The 25,988-nt window shown below is 50.5% G+C and overlaps 8 protein-coding genes across 8 annotated transcripts; 3 read left to right on the top strand and 5 right to left on the bottom strand.

Moving 5' to 3' along the window:
* Window positions 1-25: 25 nt before the first annotated feature.
* BO88DRAFT_443556 (sexual differentiation process protein Isp4) lies at window positions 26-2,874 on the bottom strand (the record flags this gene model as incomplete). The annotated part of the gene is made up of 10 exons (XM_025710034.1): window positions 2,762-2,874; window positions 2,402-2,700; window positions 2,063-2,337; window positions 1,810-2,012; window positions 1,601-1,759; window positions 1,450-1,547; window positions 1,069-1,398; window positions 824-1,006; window positions 174-749; window positions 26-91 (listed from the first exon to the last, which is right to left on the bottom strand). The coding sequence occupies exons 1-10, from the start codon at window positions 2,826-2,828 to the stop codon at window positions 26-28; spliced, it is 2,256 nt and encodes a 751-aa protein (XP_025563333.1). The 5' UTR covers window positions 2,829-2,874.
* Window positions 2,875-4,756: 1,882 nt separating this feature from the next.
* Window positions 4,757-5,278, top strand: BO88DRAFT_414769 (gamma-glutamylcyclotransferase family protein; the record flags this gene model as incomplete). The annotated part of the gene is made up of 1 exon (XM_025708179.1): window positions 4,757-5,278. The coding sequence occupies one exon, from the start codon at window positions 4,757-4,759 to the stop codon at window positions 5,276-5,278; it is 522 nt and encodes a 173-aa protein (XP_025563332.1).
* Window positions 5,279-7,428: 2,150 nt separating this feature from the next.
* On the bottom strand, window positions 7,429-8,466 carry BO88DRAFT_364776 (uncharacterized protein; the record flags this gene model as incomplete). Its single annotated transcript, XM_025703995.1, has 1 exon — window positions 7,429-8,466. The coding sequence occupies one exon, from the start codon at window positions 8,464-8,466 to the stop codon at window positions 7,429-7,431; it is 1,038 nt and encodes a 345-aa protein (XP_025563331.1).
* A 1,045-nt stretch (window positions 8,467-9,511) lies between these two features.
* Window positions 9,512-12,226, bottom strand: BO88DRAFT_364773 (flavin-containing monooxygenase). The gene is made up of 5 exons (XM_025703994.1): window positions 12,072-12,226; window positions 11,739-12,010; window positions 11,016-11,676; window positions 10,802-10,962; window positions 9,512-10,749 (listed from the first exon to the last, which is right to left on the bottom strand). The coding sequence occupies exons 2-5, from the start codon at window positions 11,865-11,867 to the stop codon at window positions 9,904-9,906; spliced, it is 1,797 nt and encodes a 598-aa protein (XP_025563330.1). The 5' UTR covers window positions 11,868-12,010; window positions 12,072-12,226; the 3' UTR covers window positions 9,512-9,903.
* Window positions 12,227-14,109: 1,883 nt separating this feature from the next.
* On the bottom strand, window positions 14,110-15,113 carry BO88DRAFT_35636 (uncharacterized protein). Its single transcript, XM_025703729.1, has one exon. It carries the CDS (start codon window positions 14,866-14,868, stop codon window positions 14,335-14,337), a length of 534 nt encoding a protein of 177 aa, XP_025563329.1. The 5' UTR covers window positions 14,869-15,113; the 3' UTR covers window positions 14,110-14,334.
* A 1,571-nt stretch (window positions 15,114-16,684) lies between these two features.
* BO88DRAFT_35613 (aromatic prenyltransferase) lies at window positions 16,685-18,338 on the top strand. Its single transcript, XM_025703722.1, has 2 exons — window positions 16,685-18,095; window positions 18,149-18,338. The coding sequence occupies exons 1-2, from the start codon at window positions 16,822-16,824 to the stop codon at window positions 18,270-18,272; spliced, it is 1,398 nt and encodes a 465-aa protein (XP_025563328.1). The 5' UTR covers window positions 16,685-16,821; the 3' UTR covers window positions 18,273-18,338.
* A 2,325-nt stretch (window positions 18,339-20,663) lies between these two features.
* BO88DRAFT_453289 (putative GABA permease) lies at window positions 20,664-22,403 on the bottom strand (the record flags this gene model as incomplete). The annotated part of the gene is made up of 3 exons (XM_025710738.1): window positions 20,664-22,026; window positions 22,095-22,165; window positions 22,236-22,403. 3 exons carry the CDS (start codon window positions 22,401-22,403, stop codon window positions 20,664-20,666), a joined length of 1,602 nt encoding a protein of 533 aa, XP_025563327.1.
* A 1,314-nt stretch (window positions 22,404-23,717) lies between these two features.
* On the top strand, window positions 23,718-25,255 carry BO88DRAFT_339713 (uncharacterized protein; the record flags this gene model as incomplete). The annotated part of the gene is made up of 5 exons (XM_025703042.1): window positions 23,718-23,864; window positions 23,915-24,145; window positions 24,207-24,311; window positions 24,359-24,720; window positions 24,784-25,255. The coding sequence occupies 5 exons, from the start codon at window positions 23,718-23,720 to the stop codon at window positions 25,253-25,255; spliced, it is 1,317 nt and encodes a 438-aa protein (XP_025563326.1).
* Between the last annotated feature and the right edge of the window lie 733 nt (window positions 25,256-25,988).

Raw genomic sequence — 25,988 nt, 5'->3', positions numbered from 1 at the left:
ATACAACCCCTCAACCCCTCCACCCTCAAACCCCAAACTTCCCCCCCTCCGGCACCGCCAAATACGAACACCCCTTATAATCGCACGTATCCTATCACAACCCTCATTAGCCACCTCCACCCCAAACGCAATCAAAAGGGAAACAAAAAGGGAAGATAAGAATCAAAACATACCTTATAAACCTCCGTCCCCCACCAACTAAACCCCTTACTCGCACCACTAAAATAAACCGCAAAAAAGATCACCACACCCGCAATAGACACCGACGAATCCAACGCCGAACTCAACACAAAATTATACTTATACCACCACTGATACACCCTCCTCCGAATCCACCACCCAAACGTCAACCCCACGACAGCCCAACTACCATAACTCGTCCCCGTCGCGGGAGGGAGGTAATTCAACCCGCCCAGAAACAGCGGGATATGAACTCTCCGCCAGAGGGAATTCGGGTAGCGGCGTTTGAGGAAGTATACGGGGATGGGGAGGACGGCGCCAATGATGAAGAAGTAGAGTAAGGAGCTGTAGCCGATGCCGTTGGTGAAGTAGTGGCGTGGGCCGATGGCGCCCCAGATGAGACTCGTGTTGAATTTTGTCCTCGAGAAGGGACAGCTGAACCCGTTGACGGCGTCGCTGGTGCAGACGTTGCTGATGTTGCCTAGACTCCAGTTTAGGACGGATACCGAGCTGAGGGTTCCGAAGATCATGCCGACGCATTGCACGATGAAGACTTTGCGGGGTGGGATCTATGAATTATGTTAGTTTTTGGGGATGTCGGAGGGTGAGTGGTGGGTAGTGGCAGGTGGGGGAGGGGATGTACTTTGCAGTAATCGCAGAGTTTCATGTCCTCTGCAAAGTAGAGGCCCTTGATGGTGGTGATGTAGCCAATGTCGAAGAACCAGATGTTGGCGAGGACTTTGCCTTCAAAGACGAAACCGGCGACGATGCGGCAGAAGATGTCGATGTTGATTTTCAGGTTGGATGTCGCGTATACGATTGCGAGCTGTGTAGTTGAGCTATTATTAACCTTTGAACTAGTTGTGGATGGTGTGGGATATCACTTACCGGGCCGTAAAAGACCATGGCTACTGCGCAAGCTAGCAAGACGCCGTACCATCGCAGTTCGACGTTCCAGTATTCCACGCTAAACATGCAGATGAATAGTGCCAGTACGGCTGCGCCTAGATACCATAGGAATGGGACATCACGGTGTCCCGAATTGGTGTCGGTGTGTTTCTTGTCCTTGGAGAAATAGCTGCGCACGACATGAGGGACTCGCAGAGCGCCTGCGGCTATGTCGTGGCGGTTCTCGAGGATCACCCAAACCAGGAGGGAGCTCAAGGTCGCGAATGATAGACCGAACATGTTCAAGGCGTAGGTTACGGGCATGTAGACCTGATGTGTTTGAGTCAGTAGGGATGGTGGAAATGTGGCAAGGCGGCGAACCGGAGAATAGGCCTTGTATTTTTCGATATCTAGTTTGTAGCCAGTTGCTTTGCTGACAACTTTGGATGCTTTGTAGGTGGCGCCGGTGTTATCATAGACTGAGGAGATGGATTAGTATGAGGACATGCTCAACAGACAGCAAGTTACATACCTGACGAGCTCTGGAAAGGAAGGTAGCCTGTATACCATACATTGCGGTAGTAGCAAGCGACAGCGACAATCCAGATCCAGAACACCAGGGAGGAGAAGACATTGATGATTGCCCACGACGGAATCAGCAGTGGCGATCCGACGTAGGAGATTTGACTCCCTAGCGAGGTATTAGCCTGGCTGTGGCACAGTCATGAGCCGGGTACTTACAGTCAAACGTGATAGGCAGCAGGCCCATACCACTTTCCATGCCGAAAAGCTGATTGACCACTGTGCTCTTGGGGTTGATCCAGCATGGAAAAGTGAAATAGCTCAGCGCTGGGAAGATGAAATCTGGGAACCAGTACCAGCAGAAGGAGATGCAGAAGGCAAGACTGAAGAATGCGTAACGAGACATTTTCCACGTATCCTTACTACTTCTCATTAGACTTTTGAATTCTTTCAGATATAGCAGTATACTTACACTCCTTGTAGATCCCCTTGAGCTAGGTTGTGCAATGTTGTCGTGAGCGAAGTCGTGCTCAGCACACCTGGCCAGATAAGTTCCTTAGGGGCCACCACCACGGACCGAAAGAAGCCAGCCAGGCAGAAGCCGACCAGGAATGTTCCTAACGTGATCAGAATCTGGAAGCCCCAGCCGGCTTTATATCCGTAGAACATCTGTTGTTCTGTCAAGACGTCTGCTCCAAGTCGGACGTAGATACTAAGGTTCGACATGATGTAGACTAAAACGTGCTCCTATATCGAGTACCTATTAGTACATTTGGACGACAAGGCAGGCGTACGGCTGACCAATGCTTACCTTCTGGTTGAACGGTCCCGGATTCAGGTTGAATCGGCACACGCCGAGATTGACATCCCAGCTCGGAAGGGTCTTTTCCCAGAGCTTGCCTAGCGGGTACGCCAGCAGCAAAGTCACCGAAGAGGATATTGTGATGGATGGTTTTCGAAGGGTGTAAAGTGTGTTCAACCCACTAGCCACAATGCAGAATCCTATACCGAGAACCCACATTCTCAGCGTCAGTATAGGTTCTGTTGGGTCATCTTCGTGGATACCGATGCCTGCCGCCCGTAGTACTTCGGTCTGGGAATCTATCTCGGCTGGTGGTTGTGTTAGCAGCGACAACAGGGGCAGGGGTGAAGCAGAAAAACTCAAACTCACCACGGTCGGTATCCTCGACTGGGTAGACGCTCTCCTTGTCGAGACCATCTTTGGTGTCGGTGGCCATTTCCGCACCAAAATCAATAGCTGAATAAGACCAGGACCATGGAAAGTTATCAGATCAGATAGGTGGCATCAGATAAGATCGATCCCGGGCCGGCGTGTCTTAAATATATCCAACAAAACTTGCCAACAAGCCAGGTCACCGGGTGAGGGATTATTCTGCCACGGATTGTCGGCACCCACAAATCTCCCTCGGACTAATCTAAGCCTTAGTGGGTCGTGTTTGGACGAAAAACCCCCAGCCCTATAAGGCGAATGGGTGCCTGTGGTTCCGGTGGACCCTTCGGGTTTCGTGTGCCCGCGCAAAAGCTTTCTTGGCGACTTGGCCGTGATCGAATCGACCCGGAATGTTGCAACCTGGGAAATTATTGATCCATGGTGATGACATGAAGATAGCAATCTGTTCGAGGGCCTGTATAATTTGTTCGCGATTTAGCAGGTGCATTGTCTCAATTGACTAAGGTGTAAGCACTTCTGCCCAGCGCGCAAGTGAAAAAAGGGGCATCGTGAGGAGATTGCATTTCTCCCGTGGTTCATATCGCGCTAGCGTGGTACTCGCATGCTTAGCGGGTAATGAACGTCAAATCACTGGCCATATTAGCGAATCAACTGAGACAAGGCGCCTTATCTGATCCCTTTTGCCCGGATGGTTGTGACTGCTCGGCGCAGTACGTAAGGTAGTTGCATTTCCGCGGTTTCCGCGTCATTCGGTGTCCCAAGTCTATCTCTGGAGGTGTCCTAAGGGAATTAGAGCCATAACGTATCTCAATTGCTGCGTCAACTAACCCCCAGGAAGCTTACACATGTCCTCATCACGCTCATATCCTGAGCCGACAAGACGCAAGCAAGTCGGAAATCCTTCCACAAGTGGCATCCATGACGGGCCCACAAAGCAGTCCCTCCAGTGATATCCTGTTCAAGGCTAATGTAACACTAACACTCCTAATATCCTGCATCTGGCGTGATGCCTGTCTCCAGTAGACCTGTGGGTTCCTTCGATGGTCACTTTGCCCAACCAACGAGAGCTAAGCCGGAACTCCCGAGTGATCTTGGCATTCAGTTGGAGAGGGGTCACTGACAGAAATGCGAGGTTGGAGATTAGTAGGTAGCAAGCAGGCGGGTATCAGAATTTCCGGTCGCTCAAAGAAGGTTAGTCATGCCGTAGAGTAATTTCGGACGAGTCCACATATCAGCTTCATCGGTTTTCTTCTTCCCGTTGTCGGCGTTAAAAGTTGAGTGTTCGGGGATATTATCGGAAGTTCTTGTTTTCCTGGCTATTATCGGATGGGACTGCGAGCAGGCCTGTCCACCGGATGCGTGGTATCATGCCTCGCGCCTTCTGATCCGTCGTCCCACTCGACAAACGGTCTTGAACAACTCAATCATTCCCATTCAGCCTTACGATAAGGCTGAGAGATCAAGCATTTGATTGCGTAATAGTATGTGACTGCTCTCGACTGACGCCCGGGACTGGCCAGTCGATGGTGGAGTGATCTTAGATGAGATTCCGAGGTCAATTTGCCGAGCAGCCAAGGTTGTCAGGAAAACTTGACATCCTTGATGGAGCAGACCGCATTCTCGTGATGGCAAATAAGTAGTCAACGAGGAAAATGCTGCATGCCCGTCTATGATGTTCTTTATATTGCCAGATCAGGGGGAGTGAATATGTCCAAGGGGTAATGATAGCAGCGCCGAAAGAAGCCAGATTAAGCGACTCCGGGCACGATAAACTTTCCAAGAACAGCGGGTGAGCCACCAATATGGAAAGCTTGTTATGAGGAGTACTATCACATGGAGTTCGACATGCTGACATCACTGCATCTATATAATATGAGGGTGTTCATTGTTCGTCTCTCGCTGCAGTTGTCCTATGAAAACTTCAGAGCTCATAATAACTAATAATTGGGAATATAATATACATAGTGAAGAAGAATGTCTTCAGCAGCAACAAATACACAACAACAATCCACCCAATTCCCCTCCGCAACATCAGAAACAACATCAGATCGCCCCGCTTCAAACACACAGCGTGACCCCCAACTCTTCCAACCGCATTATTTCTTCTTCTACGGCAGCCTCAGCGACCCTTCTTTCCTAGCAAAGGTGCTTAAGCGTCAGGATAAACCGCCCATCCGTCCAGGGATGATAATGGAGCATGGGATGAGAATGTGGGGTGAATTTCCTGCGCTGTTGGACGGATATCCTGAAAAGCCGATTTACGGGGTCGGGTATAAGGTGCGTTCGCCGGCGGAGGAGGATCGCTTGGCAGAGTATGAGACGGACATGTATCGGAAGAAGGGGTGCGTTATTGAGTTTAGGGATGGGTCGAAGGTCCCTGGGGTGACATTCGTGTGGAATGCGGATCCGGGGCTGTTGAAAGAGGAGGGGTTTGATATGAAGGACTGGTTGTTGGAGCAGAAGGAGAGTCGTGGGGAGGGTGAAGTGGGAATATGAAGAAACTGGTGGATGCTCCTCTGATTCGCGTGTAATAATGATTAAGCTTCTTTTAGTATCCTGTACTGATGCTGTCTCAGATCGGTTTCTGACGAAACGGAAGATCGAAGCTCCTTTTTGTATGGGTATCGTTTCCTCCAGACGTAGTCTGCTGGGCCGCATCATTTTCTTCGTTTTTATTGATGGTACTCTCGCCGCGTTGATGACTTTCGTCTCCCTCATGCCTCTGGTGTAGCCTGTGCTTCGCACCATCCACCTTCTCTTGCAATGCGCGCACCTTTCGCTTCGCTCGCGTGTAGCCTTCTATACCTGCCAAGACAGCGTATGACTTGCTGATTGAGACGTGTGACATGTCGACACCTTGATCTTGTAATGAATGGATGAAGGCGCGGAAGTTGGCGGCAGGGGGACGATAATGGCCACTGTTGATGTCAGCCGAGGCACTAGAACATAGCGAGGGCACATACCTCAAGGGTGCTAGACTACGTAGCTGTCCGTTTCTTATCCTAATCAACCCAGCAGCGGCGATGCGAGCACCTCGCAGAAATGAAGAGTGTTGAAAGGCCCCGGACTCTTTTATGCCCACAAATAGCCGGAAGGTGGTATCAGCAACCTGCCTTGTTAGCTACTACATCACAGACTATAGGGGGAAGAATAAAGCGACAGCGATAAACTTACAAATATCCACATATCCTCCTTCTTCGACGACTTTCCCTTCAAGGTCTTGAGGATCGTTCCCGGACTGACATGCGCCAACTTCTGACCCACCTTTGTCGCCTGATAATCATCCTTCTCCTGCCTCCCCAAAGCATCCTCCTGTTCACTAAGGGAGCTATATCCTGACGATGACTCCAACGAATTACTCGTCTCCGACAACACCGGACTTCCATCATCCGTATTCCCCCTAAACCTCGGCGCATCCTCCTCAACAGGCACAACGCCCCTCAAACTATCCTTGAACCGGGCATTATCCGTCCAAATAAGCTCCCCATTCTTCGCCCACCGAAACTTCCCCGCCCCATCCACCTCAACCAGATAATTCATCCGCTCCTCTCGCGACAAATACCTCACCTGCTGTCTCTCCAACTTCTCTCTCGGACACTGAGGCAGATCCAACTCACTTCCCTCCCCGTAATCCAACCAGTAGAAGAAGTTCTGATTCGTAGGCGAATTCTTCCAATAGATATGATAGACCCGCAAGTTACTCCCATGTCGATGTTTCAAGTCCACCATTTCCAGAAAGTATTGCAAATCCATCATCTTGGCCGTAGTGCCAGCGGGGAGATCATGGTGGAGAATACTAGGCGAAGTATCATTCGTCCCTGAGCCATTATCGCCCATAGTATGACTACTCGTCCTAGCTGTCTTCGACTCGAGATCCTCATCGTCATCCCCTCCAGCGCGCTTCGCGACACTCACAGCGCGGAGCCAATTCCGACGTGCGTTCGCGGTGCTATCAACGTCTTCAGCTGGCGCAGATGGTCGGTGAAGTTGTCGCCATTCTGCTTCTTTCACGGCCTGTTATGGCGACAAGAGAACGACATTTAGCATGTTTGGTCCACAGAAAGCGCAGGGAAGGGATGGTCCGGGAAACGCCTACATCTTTCCATCGCGACGTCGACGCAGAGAGGTCTAGTCCGTGAAGTTCCCGTCGCGTGCGATAGCCACGATATGTCCTCTATATTATGAAGTTATTGTTAAGAGTCTGGCAGGATGTAGCGAGAGTAGGGGCCGACCTGGATGGTTTGCGCCGCCCTCACTCGCTTCTCGGTGACGTCATGATCAGGGACATGGCGGGCAGCTGCGGTCGCGGGGTCCACAGACCCGCTGGTGCTGCTGGGTTCCACGGCAGATGCCATGGATTGGATATGGAAGTACTAGGTGATTTTGTTCGGGGGAGATGCTCTGGAGCCTGTGGTAGGTAAGAGTGAGGGATAGGATCGTGAGCAGAAACGGCAGCTTGAAGACGGAAAGAAAAGATTGATTGTCATTGCGCCGAGCCAAGCCTGGGCGTTGGCGGGGCTGTGTAGATCCTGCCTGCCAATTGCCAATTTCAATGTACAACTTTGTATGTAGCTGTCAACCAAAGGATACTTTGGACTATTCACTTTAACGTAGACCCACTAAATAGCCACCCCGGCTAAAAATATCTAAACAGTCACTCTCCTCGCTCGAAGATACTCATAATCCGGCATCGCATCACTGACCGCCTTCTCAATCAACTGCGCCATCTCCTCCCCAAACTCCAATTGCCACTTCTTAACCTCAGTGGGAATATCCACCACTGCCGGCTCTTTGCTCTTCATAACACCAGACGATTCGTTCAATGTCGACAACATAACCGACTTTCCTGTATCCCAGTTAAACACGCCCTGGGGGGCCCCATTCGGTCGTGCGACGCTATCCGCATGCACCCCCCTCTCCCATTGGAATTGAAGCTTGCTGGGGTCAAGTCCTGCCAGTTGACAGAACTTGGTGACAGCACCCGGGTTATGGACCACATCGTAGGCGTCCAGAAGGAGCGGAGTTGCGCCGGTTTGCTCGAGAGACCAGTCGAAGAGTGACCGGGTCCAGTGGAGGGTCATGTTGGTGAGTAGAGTTCCGGGTAGTATCTTGGTGTCCATGACACCCATATCGGAGATCTTATTCATGGCACGACAGAAAGAGGGAAATACTATGGCTGGATGGCGGATGATAAATGCCATTGTCCACGTGCGGAGGTATTCGTCGGGCAGGACGGTTTTGTTGTTGGCGGAAAACGTCCTCGTGGCACCATACGTGTTGGGGACGTTGACGTGGAAGGTGGAAAAGTCATAAGGGCCCTTCTCGGGTCCGTGTATGGCTTGCATGAAGGCCATGGGGTTGGAGAGCCAGAAGGAATGCTCCTTGGCGAACATGGTCTTGTTCTCCCGCTCTGCTAGAGCGCAGGTCTCCTCTAGATGGTCAAAGCATGCTTGGAAAGTTGACTGGACCTCGTGTTTCGCTTCATCGGTCCATTCACATGGGGCCTGAGTGAGGCGACCGTCTTTAGCAACCGTGAGAAAGGCGTTGTAGAAGAAGTAGCCGCCCCGATCTGCTGCGAAGGCGTTGGGTTGGCCGGGGATGTTGAGGATCTTCAGAAGCAGATTGGACGCAGTGCGGGGAACGCTGACCAAGAGAAGACGGCGGGGTGAGCTATGACTGTCCATGATTATCGAATCGATTGATTGGCAAGTTCAGTTTAGGTTATACTAGGGGTGACCCTCAATATTCTCGCGTATGTAGATTGGCTGCGACAGAGCAATTGGAAGCTTAGGAAATTGACTCATCTTGGAGCTATATGGCGTGATCAGGTACGTACTATATATATGTTAGCTTGAATAGTTGCCAGGAAATTCGCCCTGGACCGTTGCAACAACCTGCAGCGGAGCTTCGCGCCTTTCAAAGCTCCGAGAAGTGGAGGCCCCAAGACAGCGTCGCATTGGACTAGCCCTGAGAGGTAAAGCCGGGATGCAGACATGGGCAGAGTACGGATTTCGGCTTTAGGAACGTCCGAAAACCTGCTGTCAGAGAAAATGGGGTATAGTAGAGTATGCTATGTGGATAGAATCCCCAGCCGATAATAATGGACAAACCCCGGTCCGGGACGATTGTAGTATGACAAGCCGCAGATCACCGTTGGAGTGGAGACGGCAGGTGCCGATTTAGTAAAAAGGGATTTGCGGACGATTTGTTCCAGGTCTCGCCATATGTGCCGGCTTTGACTCCGTTCAGCTGGGAAAGTTGATCGTTAGCAGTTGAAACTCCGGACATAAGAAACCCGAGCTTGACGGATGAGTGCTGGAAGCTGGCTAACCACTTACTCAAAAGATTCGATTCAAACAATTCCAAGGTTGTCATTCAACTGCCTAGTATTAGCCTGCTAAATGATATGCATCATCCAAAGATCAACATATATCACCTTCGATAAAGCCTTGCATGCAACTATCATCAAGGCTCGCCGTATGGGATTCTCTCAGGTATTCTGGAGTCCGATAACTGCTAGGGCAAATTGGTCGCAACGACTGGCCCAATTGCTGGAAGATCCCTGCAATAATAAGTAATAGGCAAAAGTGGTAGACACATTACTTCACAATTCAACTATCTAATAGAGTAAGTACTTGTGTGAGGTGCAATGGCAATGTTAGAAAGAATGATGTTTCCATTCCATGGTGGAATTGCGGAGTATAACTCAAATATAAATTTAGATTTTGTCTAGCATATTCCTAAAGGCTCTGAAGAGGTCCGAAGATAGTCGGCACGAGATGCGTTGAATCTCCGTGAGTGGGGATATAAATTCGGGATGGCCTCGGCATGGTCGAAGCCAGGTCTTTCTGTTGGTCCTGGATCCCAAGGCCATGAGTCAACAATCGGGATAAGACTCTCATGGATGTGCACCATATAAGTATATTATTTAGTCGTGACCTCGTGTGCCAAGTCGTGAACCTCCGAGTATTTGACGAGGATATAAGGCATATCTTCCTGCCAGTCAAACCTCAGATGGCGGTAGCATGTCAATGAAGGACAAGCTCTTGGTTCCTAAGTGTAGGGAAAGGAGTGGAGGATTAATTGAACTCCATAAACCCTTATCCTTATACAGTCCCACATCACGCTGTTGTTTCAAACACTGGCTCCGTCTGTGCTTTCGGCATCTGGTCCGGCACATCAGCTTTGGTGCCTTGGGCTTTCTCCTTGGCTGCAAGCTTTGGCTGTCTATGAAGAGCACGCGGAGCCATGCTACCTGTTTTGGCAATGGCCAAATTCCGCTTGCGCCGACTGTGCCAGGGTCCATCATCCGACTGTCGGATATAGTACCCCAGATCAGCAGTGGGATCCCACTCTGTCTGGGAAACGCCAATGCCCAACCAAGAGAAACGGTTTCCGTTGTACTTGATATCCCAGTCATCAGCACGTGGCTCTCTCATTGCCTCAAGATAATGTAGTGTGCTTCCAGGCCAAGTTGTGGGAACGCGACCGCCGATGGAATGGTTGTTGTGGGAGTTGCGGCAGTTGTCCGTCCAGACGGCCTTTTGCATGAAAGAGCCGACATGCTCCTTGAATTCAGCGCAGACATCTCGCTTGAGAGCCATGCTATGAATGGGCTCCGTTTGGTAACGGTCGATAAAGGAGCAGATGTAGTCTGCTTGAGCTTCAATCGCAACCATGGTAGGACCATTGGAAACAGGCGTGTAGGGGCCAAGCATGGTAAAGGTGTTGGGGAACTCGGAAATACCTATTCCCATGTAGCCCATGATCGACTCGGCCCATTCTGTCTGCAGGTTGCGACCATTGGGTCCAATGACAGGGTAGCGCGGTATGTAGGATGTGTCAAACCCTGTGGCACAGATGATAATGTCGCCTTGATGCTCCTTCCCGTCTTCGCTGACGCAACCAGATGGTGTTACGGATGTCACACCACCGTAGACCACGTCGACGTTCTCTTTTTTGAGAGTCTACCACGCGTGTTAGTATCACCTAGAATAACCAGGGATGTGGAGTCCTCACATTTAGATACCTGAAGCCCGATGGTACCACGCGCTTGCAACCAACAGAGAAGTTCGGTATCAAACGGTCTTCCATGTCTTGGTCTTGAAAGGCGTTTTTCATAACCGATGTCAGGAGACCTTTTGCCTGCTCCTGAAGGACAGTATCCTTGAGGTACATGGCTGTTCGTAGTAGTCAGCAATAGTCACTGTCGATACAGGCACCTTTGACGTACTGAAGATACTGTTCATAGTCCGTTCATTATCCCTGCGCAGTTCTGTCACACTCTCTGGATTGTTTACAAAGTGCTCAATTTGCTCCTCGGGGAACTTGCCCGCCTCGGTGCTAATATCCGGCAACAGCCACGTCGGCGAACGGATAAAGATTTTCACTTCATTAACAATAGGTTGAATGGCAGGGAGAATCTGAACAGCTGATGAACCCGCCCCGATCAGCAAAACGTTCTTCCCTTCGAGCGATACGCTCTCATCGTACATCGCACTGTGTAGCTTGATGCCCTTAAAATCGGCCAAACCCGGAATCTCGGGCCAAGCAGGCTTATTGAGATAGCCCGTCGCATGAATCAGAATGTGACACCAGTCATGTACTGTGCGACCCGTTTTCAGGTCGGTCGCCGTCACCTGCCACTGGCCGGACTCCTCGATCCAGGTGGTTTCAGTGACGATGTGCGACGTGTGGATGTATTTGCGTAGGCCGTACTTGTTCGCAAAATCGTTAAAGTACCCTCTGATCTCGCTGGAGCCCGCGTATACAGATGACCAGTCTGCTTTGGGTTCAAACGAGTAGACATAGTTGTGGGAGGGAACATCACAAGCACAGCCTGGGTAGCGGTTTTCGTACCAGGTGCCCGAAACCTCAGGGTTCTTCTCGTAGATCTGCAGTCATGGTTAGAACAGCGGGCAGAGGTAAAAAGGGAATAATATTATAGATAACGCACAGTAAGATCGTAATTCTGGAAAGACCTCTGCAGCTTGTACGCCAGACACAAGCCCGAGGCACCTGCACCCACGCAGACCACCTTGACATGTCTCTCGTTGTGAATAGCTTCCGCTCGAATAGGATCCATTGTGAGTAGGCTTTCGTTTTCTCCTTCTCAGTGTCAGTGAACAGAAACACAAGAGGAAGAGGTCAACAGCCAGGAGAACAGCGAAACAAAAGCTGCAGATGACGACCGTTTAGCCGAGGGGCAAGGCGAGATCATTGCGACAACTAACTAAGACCGTCGGATTAGTATGATGTCGACAAGCTCATTGGGTGGGGGCAAGTCGACCATGCCGTCACCGTCTTCAAGGTTCAGACGTTTGGAGCGAAGACTTCCAGCTCCACATGCATATGAAGCTAGTCGCTAAATCCCGAGCTGGCCAGACAGGAGCGAGCTGAGCATGCCACCAAGCATAGAGTGAGTAGGCGACTAGGAGGTATCTACTATCTCCGTTTCCAGCCGTTGATGCTGACCGGTACTCGCGGATACTCCAACCACCACAGTCACCCTGGTTTTAGTGGGGCGCGCTAAGGCCAACGAGGCAGTGTTAGCGTGGCCCCGGTGGTGTTACATCTTGAAACGGGCTACAATGGGTATGTTCACCGCTCGAGAAAAATACCAGGACAGACAGGATTGCATTTACGCTGTAATTTCCGATAGATTTACATACCAACTCTTCAAAATTAAAAATTAGAAAATCTACCAGATGAGGTCAATCTGTGGCAATGATCTAGATAGGAATTGAGTTTCCACATAGAAAAAAAGAAAAAAAAAATCAGTATAGAACAGGTTTCTTCTTCCACAGTGGCGCTGTGCCCCTTTTTTTCACGGAACGGGAATAAACGGATGTCGGAGAACCCGGACCTATTCCGAGCGTTACACAAGGCCTGAGGCAGTGAGGCCTGCGATTGCGTACTATGTTTGCTGCACCGCGCATAATTGGTCCTTATGCGCAATGCGGAATACAGCCGTCCATTGAAACATTGGATCAATCCATATCCCTTGGAATATTACAGTGTGGGATAATTCACATATTGAGTTATTCCACAAGCTCCACTGCATTTACTGAAGGATAAGGCCAAGAATAGTCAGATTATGATTGGACGGCTTACCTATCAGGATTGCCAGTGCATCCGTCAGTAGACTAGTACTACTACTTACCACTGAACTAATTTCTCACCCCGGTAGCAAATCAATAACAGTCATCGAGAGTAGCACGTCTGGCAGGGCTGTACATAGTAGTAAACTGGGTAGCAAACAATACCTACCTTAGATAGAATCATGTTTGTAGCAATCCTATATGATCTGTCAAAACCCATTTCGCCCATCCTCACTCTCTTGTGTACTAGGTCAACACTAAAACATCACCTCGTATACCCCATGGTCTGCCCCATCTCAGCCACCACTAACCAAAAGGCTCAATCTCAACCCGACAGCTAAACCCACAATCAGACAAAGGTCCCGATCCGGACCCTTCCCTCCAAGCCTATCCATGGTCCTAATCGGCTTCCAACCCCGACACAGTACTCCAAGACAATGCCACATCCTGACCCAGTCCACAAGGAAAGGCGAATTCCGTGTTCTCCAACTCCCCGCCTTTCTCTCTTTCCGGGGACTCGCCTCCCCAGGATCGTCATTCCCGGAAACGGCATCTCTAAACACCATTCAGATCCAGAGTTCCTCCAATGTAGATGTAAAGATACGTGATTGACATCGGCCTCCCCGACCCCGATTCCAAGATCTCTGGCTCAATGGCGAAAGACCGAAGGTCTGGACTCTCTACTCATCCATTGCTGAACCGGAATGAGCCTACCATAGGTCTCGTTTGCCAACAACCACGCCTCAATCGCCAGGAGGATAGTGTAGGCCATCACGCCAATGTTCATACCAAGGTACTCGCGTCCCCGGCACCATTGAAGATAGTCCAAGATGCAAACCAAGGTTCAGAGCACAAAGGAGTTCTTGGACAATGGGCTCGTCATAGAGACAATCTGTCAAACCATTTTATTTCCTTATTAAGGGTTCTAGAGTTGAGACGGAGCTCGGAGACACCGATGCTCTTTGTCTGTGGCGCGAGCAAGATCATCGATTACGAGGCCTTCGTGTCTCTGGGACGTTGTGGAGGCGGGGGTCTGAAGATGTGGAGGTGCGGTTAGTGGGATCTAGGCCCTGTTGATAGGCGCTTGATCGTATCATGATGCGGCAGTAAGAGTGCTATTAGCTGTTGATTATCAATAGTAGATGATTGACGCAATGGAGATAGATCGCCTTGCCTATTATGACGCGACTAATAATAGGACAATGGTAATTGTTCAATAACAATGTGCTTAATTTCGCTACGGATTGTTAAACACCCCGTAGGTTTAGTGAATGGTCCAGGCTGAGGACTGCAGAATAGCGGGCCCGGGCCTCGACGCACATACTTCCTAAAGAAGTATAGTGGTAATTATAAGGTATTGCACGAGGAGGCGATAGGATCGACAGGCATGCATAACCGGCGACGAGGTCTAAGAGTGGCCCCGTGGTTGATTACAACTCCAGCCACAATATACTATATTTCCCTCTTTACGAGGATGGCTTCCCGCCAAAGGAAACACGTCATACGCAATATCGGCACGAAGCGAAATAGAGTTTGCTGCGATCGAAGCGGACTGGGTCCGAGGACCTGGGACAGATCGTACCAAGGTTGGTTTGATTGTTGGGTAGAGATCTGCCTGATAACGTGGGTTGAGAGTTGGCTGTAAACCCAGGGACTTTTTCCGTTGCCGCGTCCTTTTTCCGATATCTTCCGGCTTTGGTAGTGGTGGTGTCGATCGCGGTTCCTGTATTGCGGATGGTATGATGGTCGCGAAGGAAGAAGGAAAAAAAGTCTAAAATTCTCCGATGTCCAGCGACGCTCGGGGATCGGCGGTGTCGTGGATTCAGTAAACCCTTTGCCCGCTCGATGATCTATAGGCCATTTCATAACCCCACTATACAGGTGATCTGGACTCATGAGTGTCAAGGAATTAGAGGGGTGGAAATCATGTTCTTGTGGCTGCGGTGAGTTGGCGGAGATGAAGTGACAGTATGTGAACCTTATCATGCATAATTAGGGTAGACAGCAACTTTCAGGGAAGGAGTTGTCATTGACAAAACATCAAGTATGTTTCCAGTGCGGGGAACCGAGGTAATTGATACTGTGTGGTTGCTAGTCGCCAGACACCGTGCTGCTGTAGACTCGTAACAGGTTGACCCACATTGATTGCGAGTACAGACTCCGCGTGATCAAAGAAGGGACCCAGACTGTGTATCGGGTTGGCGCAAATTGCATTAATTGTTAGGTCCGTGGTAGGGTATCATGGCCCCTTCGATTAGAAAGAGTACTACTGGGCTCCGCGAATGTCAGGATCCAGCTACTCAATGGCGAAAAGTGGAGGACGGCCTTCTCCGGCTGGAACGGCTCTGTCAACGTTTTCCCTGAACCATAGCCCCATCAATGCCGGCATTTGCACCCTCAATATGGTGGTTGACATAGTTGACGCTAGATATGACTCCAAAAGGATGATTAAGGTTGCCTAAAGGAGGCCATGTGGTTTACGTTGCGGCGCCACGGGCTAGGATCGTGCAGCAGACCACGTTGACTGGCGTCCAGAAGGCGAGTCCCAGCGTCGCTGCTCCACGATCCAGGTAGTCCGGACAAGGGTCACTACATAGTGTAGCGCCAAGGTGGGCATTTCGGCCGCCCGGCGGTGATGCTGCAGGGGTCATCCATCGCTGATTGGAACCCAAACTATGATCGCGGGCTGGTCTCGCCACTCGGGCTCAAGTGGATAGTGAGCATATTGCTTTGGAGTGTCTTAATCAATATGGAGCAGAGTTGCGGTGCACCAACGGTTCAGCTAGCACTCAAACAATCATAGCTAGGTCATAGCACGGTATAGCCGGGGCTGATAGTGTAATTCGGGAATTGAAGTATGCTTACAACCAAACACCGACCATAATTATCATCCCCGATGTGGCGGTGTAACGAGAGTGGCGTCTCCAGGTGAACAATCAGGAGGAAGAAGGTTCCTCAACGGAAAATAGTAGTGGTAAGTGTCTTACGGTCGGTTGCGAGATGATTCTGAAAGGTCGGTCGCAACTGTAACACCACTGGAAGCGAGAAGGTATTCTTACAAAAGATTCGGGCTGTTTCCTGGACTAGAGATGCGACTGGAGACGAGGAAGAAGGCACTGATAGCAGCCTGTAATTCAGTACCATCTGGTAAGGAAGTATCTCCTCGGCACACACGAAAGGGGGAGCAACAAATAACAAAAAGAATAGTAACAAAACCAGGGGAAAACATCCGATGGTTCCTAGGGCCACTTTTACCATTACAATACCGGTACATACTCCATCAAGCCACCGACTTCAGTCCCAAGGCAGGTAAGTTCCCGGCACGGCGCGGCGGAGGGCAACCACCAAACAAACTCCACCCTCTAGTCTACTACTTTTATCCAACCCAACCATGGATGTCTTCCCACGCACGTCCCCACTTCTCCCCCCGTTGCCATAATGCGAGGAATGGTCCACGGTACGCCTTTCCAAGTATGGATATCCTATCACCTACGTACAGAGCTCCATGCTCAGCTCTTGGCTTCTGCAGATTTGGATTCATTCCACAGAATAATCGCTCGCTTGCGCTTCGATGATGACAACAGTGCGCCCTTGGAGACCACGGTGCGCCGTGCCCCGGCAACTCCCTGTCTAGTTCCATCCGAAAACCGCACGGCCCATGTCATTCATGGTTAGTAGGAGTGAAGGAGATTTGGCTCATCCACTGGACGGTGCCATTTCGAGGATTGGTCATTCGACCGAACGTCTGTGAATTTCCGCTGATTGCTTATAAAGGAGCCATGCACGTCCCGGGGTGTCCTCCTGCCAGGAGAAGGTATAAGGTTGTCGACGTACATTGCGGCAGTACAACTACTCATCCCTTGCTCAACTAAGAATCATCACCACGCGTGACTAGTACGCTACATACATCTTGAACTTTCCCCGACTTGGCTTGCCAAAATGGGCAGTCTTTCTCCTTTGCTTCCAGCATCGCCGCGCATGCTACCACATTTCTTTATCTCAGTCCTCTATGCCCTATTCTCCTCCCTCTTCAGCCTAATCCCCGAGCATGCAAAAGCTCATCTCCTCAAGTCTAGCAGAGCACAGGACTTCCAGTCATCAAGCTGGGAGCAGGTCGACTATGAGATCCGCAACGTCCTCAACCACCACGGCCGGTATTGGTGGCACACTACGGGGTACGTGTTTAATCTGCTCCTGCAGGAGGCTGGCTACACGGAGCATGCGCAACGACGCATCCTAAACTTCTTCGGCCGCTCGATTACTCCGCACTTGGGGGTCGCAAATGAGCCTGGAGCGAAGAGATGGCCGAGTTTCATGACGGACAACCATAACCCGATCGAGTTGAGCTGGGACTGGCATACTGGCAAGAAGGCACCCTCGGTTCGCTTCTCAATTGAGCCCGTGGGCCCCAATGCCGGAACGCAAGTGGATCCCGACAATCAATCTGCAGACGCGCTCTTCAGGAAGGTCTTGATGAGAGCATTGCCCAACACGAATAGGGAATGGTTTGATCATTTTGATCAAGCATTGGCCCCGGACCTGCCACCCAAGGGCTGCATGGAGGGCCATCCGTCGAAGATCTTCTACGCCTTTGACCTGAGCGAGGAAGACATCACCGGAAAGGCCTACTTCTTCCCCGGCTTCAAGGCCAGGTCCAAGAAGCAGACAAATTTACAAGTCCTCGCACAGGCGATCCGCACGGCTCCTCACTGCACCGACAATGAGAAGCTTGGCGCATTTCGGATGTTTGAGGATTTTGCCCAGGATCCCTCGACGCCGCAGCTGGAGATGGACATGCTAGCTATCGACTTGGTCCGACCGGCTGATTCGCGTCTCAAGATATACTTTCGGACGCGCGAAACCAGCTTTGCCTCTGTGCGTCAGATGATGACGATGGGTAACCGAATTACCACTTCGTCACTAGAAGCTGGGCTGCGGAATCTGAGGCAGTTGTGGGACGGGGTTCTGGCGCAGACTGGCGTGCCTGATGATACACCACTACCAGCTGCCAACCATCGCACAGGGGGCATCCTGTATAACATGGAGTTCCGCCCAGGAAGCACGGCCCCCAACGTCAAGGTGTATATTCCCGTCCGACATTACGCGCCAAGCGACTGGCATGTGGTTACGGCGTTGAACGAATACATGTATGGAATTAACAGAAAGTCGGAACTGCCCATGCGTACCTATACTGAAACCCTGCGCAAAGTATTGTGAGTACCTCGTGTCCGCATAGCCAAGTGCATGTTGCTAACAATCGACCCAGTACGCCCGAAGCTCTCCAGCAACGTGGTCTGCACACCTACATCGCTTGCTCAGTTCAGTCGGGTGGTGAGCTCCGGGTTGTGTCGTATTTGAATGTGCAGAGCGAGAACTTCGCCACGGCATGAGCATGTGGCCATGACATGATGAAATCATGAGAGACGTTCAATGTATGTAACATATGTTTTCCTCAAAAATCTGCCTACAATATTTTTACTTTGATTGTAACTAAATACATGACATAAACTGTTTTATCGCTTTACTGGTTTGATATAGATGACAGAGGAAAACGCTTACTTTGAGACACTGTCACAGCCTGTAAAGCAGAATCCGTAGGATGACGCCTTCTGGTACGCTGGGTAAAGATACCGCGAAACGTCGAGGTCCAAGCAGCACGATGCAGCGAGTAGCGAACAAGCGAGAAGTTAAGCGTGGGCTCCACTCGAACGGGCCACACCCGAGCTCGTGTCATTGACTGATAACCTCGGATCACGTTGGCCCACGCAAATCCGACTCGGCTCGAGAGCGGGGTCTTCCGAATTTTTCATCTACCATCGATGGAAGAATGGTCTTGATAGAAAAGCAGGCCTCTGGCATGCAACTATTCCATGATCCACGACTGCATGCAGCAACAGATAGAGGATCCAATGTTGGGAAAGGCGGCCTGAACAACTGGAATGAAATCATCCTGCAGGTTTCACTTGGCACAGGATAAGACACGGGAAATTACCTCTCATGCCATGCAGAGGACTATACCCAGAACTGCCTCGGGCGCAGCTCTAGTGTCGGTGCTTGACCCACTGTAGTGACTCCTCGTGAGGCCTTACTGTCAACACGTGTCGGATCGACGGAGGGGCACCACGGCTTGGGGTTGAGATTTTTAATCATAACCCTTTCACTGTTTTTGCTCAACACGTGTGAGTCCATAGAGGGCATTCCACCATGTGCTTCTTTTTTTCTGGAGCATTCTTCGCCGATTATCCGGTTTCGATATTCCGCCGTAGCCGCGAGGTCTGCTATCTACTGCAGTTTCTCCGGCCAGGGCGGGTAATACTCGGAGGTGGCTATTGCTATGCCTGACGGAAGTTACAGTCAATTTGATTCAACTGCAGAAGAAACAGTATATGTGCGGGTGGGAAGGCTGATAAGGCAGTCAGATCAGAACAACGACCCTTCCATCCTCTGCAGAAGAATGTTCCATAAACCCAGTCTGTCAACGGGAAGAACAGCGCGGCGCCCGAATAGTTCCCACACTAAGAATCTTCTGGTGTCCTCGACGTTGAGACCCAGCTGGCAGGATCCAGAGGGGCAATTCTTCAGCGATAAGCCAGCCACTCTCGCTTTCGTTAGTTCGACCCCATGTGGCGCCTTTGTATGCCATCCGCGCAAAAAGTCAGTCAACAAGGATCAGCTGAATGGAGTCCCACGTAACAATCTATGTGGGCTTTCCCTACCCATACCGTATACCTTGATCTGGTTTCTTACCAATATGGAGCCAACTTCACCTTTGAAGGGTTCTCATCCGTCTTGTCGTGTTTTGCGACATGCCAGGAATGCGTACCCCGCCACCTCCATCCTGGCCAAACTTTCAGCTCTGCCGTCCATGGTGGATCCACCTCTCCTACCTATCTGGGTCTTTCTTTATAAAGTCAATGGCTTACTGGATCCACTATGGTCTGGCTTTCAGCAGTTTATTACCAGGTAGAACTTTATGGCGTAATAACTCTCAATTCGAGCGAGCAGGAACTACTTCACACCGCTAAATGGGGATATTGACACTTATGTGAGCATCACTTCATCAACCTAAGCTTCTTACTTGGATTCCTGCCCAAGTATTCAACATTATGGCCTGCAACAGTCAAGTTATACGGTTTACCCACCAGTATCTGCAAGATTATCTCATCTCTCTGAAGTCGAGGGGTGACGTGATCACCTGATATAAGAACCAGTTACTCCTAGGTCCCTACAGTAAACAAATCGATAACAACCTTCGTGTTACTAGTAGTTTATAGTTTAACCTTTCCCCCCATAAATTCAAGTAAGTCTTTCTTCACACCGACGAACTCAGATTTCCAGATTGGAGAGATTTGCTACTGGCTAAACAAGAAGGAAAGATGAGTCTCCCTTACTCTATCCTAGTCATGATGCTTTTTCGATTGCAGATTCGCCCTTCCCTACATATACTATGCGTTGAGCATGATTATGGCTCCGTGTCATCTGGAGGTCAACATGTTGTAGTATCTATATATATATCTGGTATTATTCTAGTATCCTGATAGTTAGTGTAGATCAGGTGACTTGTATATCAATCACGTTATCAGTACTTAGTTACGTTGTGAGGACAATCTACTTAGTTGGGGAGTGACTTTTGTGTGTCATAGACTTGTGATGATACTATGCGAACTTTATGCTAGCGACTCCTACTTGATATACTACCGACTGTCTGACAGGCATACACATAGTGTATAAGGGATATAATTATTTTGACCTCTTATTAGAACTATTCTTCTTCATCCCGACTACGATAATTCCATTTTAACATCCACCACAGGCCCCTTATACACCCTCCTCCCCTGAACAACATACATGGCCAAACTAATCACAAACACCCCGACGAAGAGCACCACGCTCCAATTGAAATTATTCAAAGTCACAGGGATCTCAGTCGGCCAGAAGGACCAGAACAGCGCGAAGATCACATATACCAACGCTACCGCGTTAATCCAGATCCCGTGCTTCCCTAGACTCCACCGTCTCGGGGGTAGCGTCTCCGGACATGCGATCTTGCGATACATGACGCAGCTGATGGAGATAGCGTAGGTCCACATGAGGGCTGCGACGTTGAGGGAGATGATGGCGTTGAAGGCGGTGTCGGAGCCGATGTTGATGAGGGAGAGAAGGCCGCTGATGATGCATGATAGGGCGATGGCGTTGACGGGGAGTTTGTAGTGCTGGTTGACTTTGGAGATCCAGTTTGAGAAGGGCAGGCCTCTGTCGCGCGCGAATGCGTAGGTCTGACGGGCTGTGGAGGCGTTGAAGAGGATGTTGCTGAAGATGACGGGAATGAGGATTATCGCGGTGAGGCCGTTGACGCCGGCGGTGGAGACGGCCTGTTTGAAGACGTAGATGAAGGGGAATCCGGTCGGGTCGTCTAGGGCGTCTTTGACCGAGGGCATGGCGAACATGAGTGTGATGATGAGTACGAGGGCTAGGATGCCGTTGCTGAAGTAGCCGCCGCAGATGGCCATGGGGACGTATCGGCCGGCGTCGCGGACTTCTTCGGACATGTGTGCCGTGGCGTCTGAACTGAGGGATCCGTAGATGGCGGATATTTGCCCGATCATTAGTGCTAGCCCGACGTTATTCCAGCCGCCGTAGAGACTGAATTCGGTGAAGACGGCTTTTGCGGACTGGCGGGGTGCCATGGCCCAGAGGACGACGATCACCACTACCCAGCAGATGGTGTGGAGGGCTAATAGGGCGTTTTGTATGCGGGGCATCCAGCTGGCTGCGTAGACGTTGAAGAAGTAGATGATCAAGATCATAGCGAAGACGAAAAGGGTTCCTTGCCATCGTTTGGGGTCGTAATCGGGGTTGCGCACGCTGATGAGCCCTTGGATGATTGTGCCGGTGAGGAAGGACCCTGATGCGGCGCCGGCTTGCCATGCGAGAACGGACATCCATCCGGTGATGTAGCTGAGGAACTTTTGATATCGTGGCGAGGCGAATTCGGACACCCAGTGGTATTGGCCTCCTGATGTTGGAGCCATGGATGCCATCTCCGATAATGAGACGATGATGAAGCCGAACCCAACAAAGGTCCACACGTATGTCCACACCAGGCCAGCCATTCCACCGTCTTCGAGGCCTTCATAGTTGGATCTAGTGACTCGGACGCGTTAGAACTGAAGAAATGTGGGCTGTTAGAATATGATAGAGAGCGGATGTACATTAGAATAAACTCCCAGGTGGCCTGCAAGACTGAAGCAAAACTCAGGGCAGCTAGAGGTCGGAGATTTCTCTAAATTTGAATACGAGGTCAGCCACTCATCCTTATTTTGCTGGTCGCTGAATATTTGCAGATATCTTACCTTGAACTCCTGCGCTTTGCCCATGCGATTCATATCGCTATGGTCATATCGCGTGCCGGCCTCCCCGCTACTCCGCTCGCCGGCTTCGATTTCCAGCGGATGACAACCCGTCGTCACCACTCGGTCGCCCTTCTGAATGCTGCCCGCTTCCCCTGTTGCGGACGACATTTTGGGACACTGCCAAAGCGTTGAATTGAGATGAAGAGAGATGAAGCTGTGGAGGCTAACTCTGCGACCACAGACTAAATACGAAACGGGAAGTCAAGCTGTGTGACGTGAGGGATCAAACAAAGAAACCGGCGGCCATTTCCGCCAACATCCCCTTATTCTCCCTGCAACTGGCCGTTAATTCACTGAGATTTCTTCCGGGTTAATGAGAAGGAATTTTCTTTCCTCATCATGACTCAAAGTGTGGCAGCATCCAGCGTGGGGTTTCCCCAGTCTTTGTTCTCCGACCGCCATCAGGGCCCAGGGGCCCGTGGCAGCAAGGGTCGGAACGCACTCACATGGTCCATGGTACTCCTCCCGGAGAATGTGGCCAGTCAACATGGATACAAGATGTCGATCTCTGCGGCCTTGATTTCCCAAGGAGGCGCAGACCCTCGCAATGTGCTGGCGGCGGGAGCAACAGGCAACGTGAGCGTGTGTAGCACGGCTCACCAGTTGCGACACTTTGACATGCCCGCCACTCGATCGGCACTCTTGGCCTGCAGGGAATTTCACCCCCCTCTTTCCAACGTGACGAGATGATTGATAGAATTGACAAGGAAGACACGGAACTCCCAGGATCACCTAATTCGAAATCGGGCCATTTACGATGGCAGGTTTGATTGCTAATAGGGAACCTCCGGATAACCTCGATGGTCATTGGACCGACCATCTGCCATGGCACGAATTTAGGGCGTGGCTGCAACCCTTGCCTGGATACTTGCTCTCTTCTTTGATCTCCCTTCTCAACGCAGGCTCAACGTTGTTTAATCGGGTTAAACCCAGACTAACAAGGACGGCTAAACGCGTGGCATGAGATAGGAATGTCTGGATGTGATCAGGTGCAGTGGTGATAGGCATTAAGGTTTTGGGGGCCCATTCTCGTGGTGGATGGCCACTCTCAGCGAGTCAGCGTGGCCAGCTCCGAAAATAGCTCATTTCTACCAACGCGCGATGCGGAGAGGAGGGGTCGATTAGCAGTTGATCAGCCGGGATCCAGTTTGCTGTGCTTATTCGCGTCGGTATCCACCAACGACATGCGATCGGGGCGTACCGTCAAGACTTCGGACTTTCGTGGTGGATGTCTGCTTGTCCTACCGTCCGGCACAGAGGAGTGTGCCAACAATGTCTGCCGACCGTTCTTTTCACTTATCGCTTTCATCAGAACACAATCAGCCGGGCCATGTGTGCTTGTCTAGGGTTACACACAAATCCTATCTTTTCTCGTATAAGCATAACCCCTGTTCGACCAGCTCAGAAAATAACAAACAATCGATGCGTCTCCAACGCGACTGCGGAAAGGCTAAGGTGTCAAGGAGTCACTCAACCCTGTCGGTCAAGGCTGTCAGCCGCAGAAGTAGCCGGCACACCCACCTTACCTCCTTCATTTCAGCGGCGCGATTATCCTCGAAGAACCTGTCGGTAGATAATACCGCAATGTCGTGATGGTTTTTCTTCAACACCAGTGACAGCGGGGTTCAGTCGCAGTGTCGCCTGTTGCGATGGCCGTCCTGGCCTCATCGCTTCCTCCTGGAGTTTCCCCTCCATTAACGGAGGATAACGACCATAACCATAACGGACTCGTCGTAATCGTCACCTCACTTGCTCTATTCTTGGTTCTTGCCTCGCTGGTTATCAGGTTATTCGCATCATCAAAAAGAGGCCTCATGCTCCAAGATGATCACGTTCTGTTTGCCGCAGCAGTATGTCAGCTTCCTCTAGAGGAGTCCGTTCACACACTAATCAATCTCCCGGGTCCACCAGATATGCGCCTGCACCCAAGTATCACTTGTGCTTCTCCAGGTTCACCATGGGTGGGGCAAGTCAAAGGAGCTGATCTCATCCAGTGACTATACGCAGATGGAAAAGGTACGTTGTCCGAGCGCAGAGACCGACTAGCGAGCTAAACGTCTTAGGCCGGATACGCAGCGGATCTGTTCTACGTCATTATCATTGGCTTGTCAAAAATAGGCACCATGCTTTTCTATCAAAATCTATCCTTGCAGCGTACGAAGTGGATGGTTAATGTCATCATATCCTCGTGTGGCCTGTGGGCCGTGGTCGCAATATTGCTTCTAGCCATTCGATGCAGCAACCGTCCTTGGACCGACATCGATGACGCCTGTGCTGGGCTTTATCCAAGATGGCAAGCCATCTGTGCGCTTGATATCGTTTTGGAGGCCGTGATCCTGGCATATCCCGCGATAACAATCCGAAACGTGCAAATAAGCTTGAGCAAGAAGCTCAAGGTCCTGTCCATTCTCAATTGTCGGATCATGTGTGTCACATATCCACATATGTTCTGAAGCTCAGTATGCTAACACCACTCCCTACACTCCAGATTGATTCCCCTTTCCGCCGTGCATCTATACTATATCCACTCCCAGATATATTCCTCCAACCCCTCGCTTGTCGGTACCTATGCTACTATGGTAGCGGAGCTCCATCTCAGCCTCAGCATCGTTCTTCTGACAGTCTCTTGTCTGAAGATGTTCGTGGCAGTCTACGAGGATGATCATGGGTTCGCATACACGGAAGATGCTTCGAACTCTCAAAGTCGCAGCGGTCGCACCCCACCGAAATCGTGGCGATCCTCTCGCCCGGTCAAAGACCTGGGCTCGTTCGGTAGCAGTTGTCATGAAGAGGAGCCGATCTTACGAACGGAAGCGACCGCATCGGCTTCGTCACCACCACTTGAAGGGTACCAGAGCAATGCAATATTGAAAAGTGTACAGATATCGGTAACCTGCGAGAGCATTGAATTGGGCGAAATAGCGGGACCATCTTCTGCTGCGATACCCAGATCGACATGAGTTTCTTCATCGGTGAGTTAATTGTATGATTCAGGATGTCAATTGCCAATAGATAATCTTAATGAACTGGGTCGTTTTAAGGGTTCCTCATATCCCGTTTCATAATTCGTGCTGTCCGTTAACAGTGGGCCGTGAACATCTTAATCCTGCCATTACTACGTTATTAGATTTGGAAAGAAGGATTAACAATGATGATCTAGTGAAGGTCGGTACTTTAGCAATGTCCTACGGTCCTCGATATTATTCTTCCTAGGGGATACATGGAGGAATGGCATTGCTGAAGATACATGTACAATTACAATGTACCAGTGCATTTGACAGAGGTGATATGTATCTCATTCGGCCTTATTTGCACTTCTCCGCGGGTCAGGATGCATGAGTCTTCAAACAGCGAGGACTCTGAAAATGGAAGCTGTTTCGTGTTTGTTCCTCCCGAATAAAATGCGCACAATAATGGACTGTAGCCTAAGTGTCTGACTGCCAGCAAGCATTGTGAGTATCCACCCATTAATCTCTCATGATTCGACTCCAGACTCTAACGCAACTGTTTACTGAAGCACAATTGTAGCTATACCGTCATCATGAGCCAACTCGATATGGAAGGTTACAATGTTGGAGACAAAAGGATGGTGGATAAAACCTCCCTCGCAAGTGAAGAGGACAATAGCCTAAGAAGAACAGCAATTCGTGGATGGAATGCTTCAGCCAGCCCAGGGTGGTCCCCGCACTTCGA

The sequence above is a fragment of the Aspergillus vadensis genome (genome assembly GCF_003184925.1).
Source record: "Aspergillus vadensis CBS 113365 unplaced genomic scaffold BO88scaffold_10, whole genome shotgun sequence".
In the NCBI taxonomy this organism is placed as follows: Eukaryota; Fungi; Ascomycota; class Eurotiomycetes; order Eurotiales; family Aspergillaceae; genus Aspergillus; species Aspergillus vadensis.
The sequence above is the reverse complement of the archived record's forward strand: the minus strand, read 5'-3'. Positions and strand labels throughout refer to the sequence as shown.

What these genes read in the sequence shown, in the direction of transcription:
- BO88DRAFT_364773 (XM_025703994.1), bottom strand. Translation starts at nt 11,867, where the DNA reads ATGGATCCTATTCGAGCGGAAGCTATTCACAACGAGAGACATGTCAAG. An exon ending in GACTATGAACAGTATCTTCA is followed by an intron (nt 10,963 to 11,015) that starts GTACGTCAAAGG and finishes TACTACGAACAG; the next exon opens with CCATGTACCTCAAGGATACT. An exon ending in CGGGCTTCAGGTATCTAAAT is followed by an intron (nt 10,750 to 10,801) that starts GTGAGGACTCCA and finishes CACGCGTGGTAG; the next exon opens with ACTCTCAAAAAAGAGAACGT.
- BO88DRAFT_35636 (XM_025703729.1), bottom strand. Translation starts at nt 14,868, where the DNA reads ATGATAAGGTTCACATACTGTCACTTCATCTCCGCCAACTCACCGCAG.
- BO88DRAFT_35613 (XM_025703722.1), top strand. Translation starts at nt 16,822, where the DNA reads ATGGGCAGTCTTTCTCCTTTGCTTCCAGCATCGCCGCGCATGCTACCA. An exon ending in GAAACCCTGCGCAAAGTATT is followed by an intron (nt 18,096 to 18,148) that starts GTGAGTACCTCG and finishes CAATCGACCCAG; the next exon opens with TACGCCCGAAGCTCTCCAGC.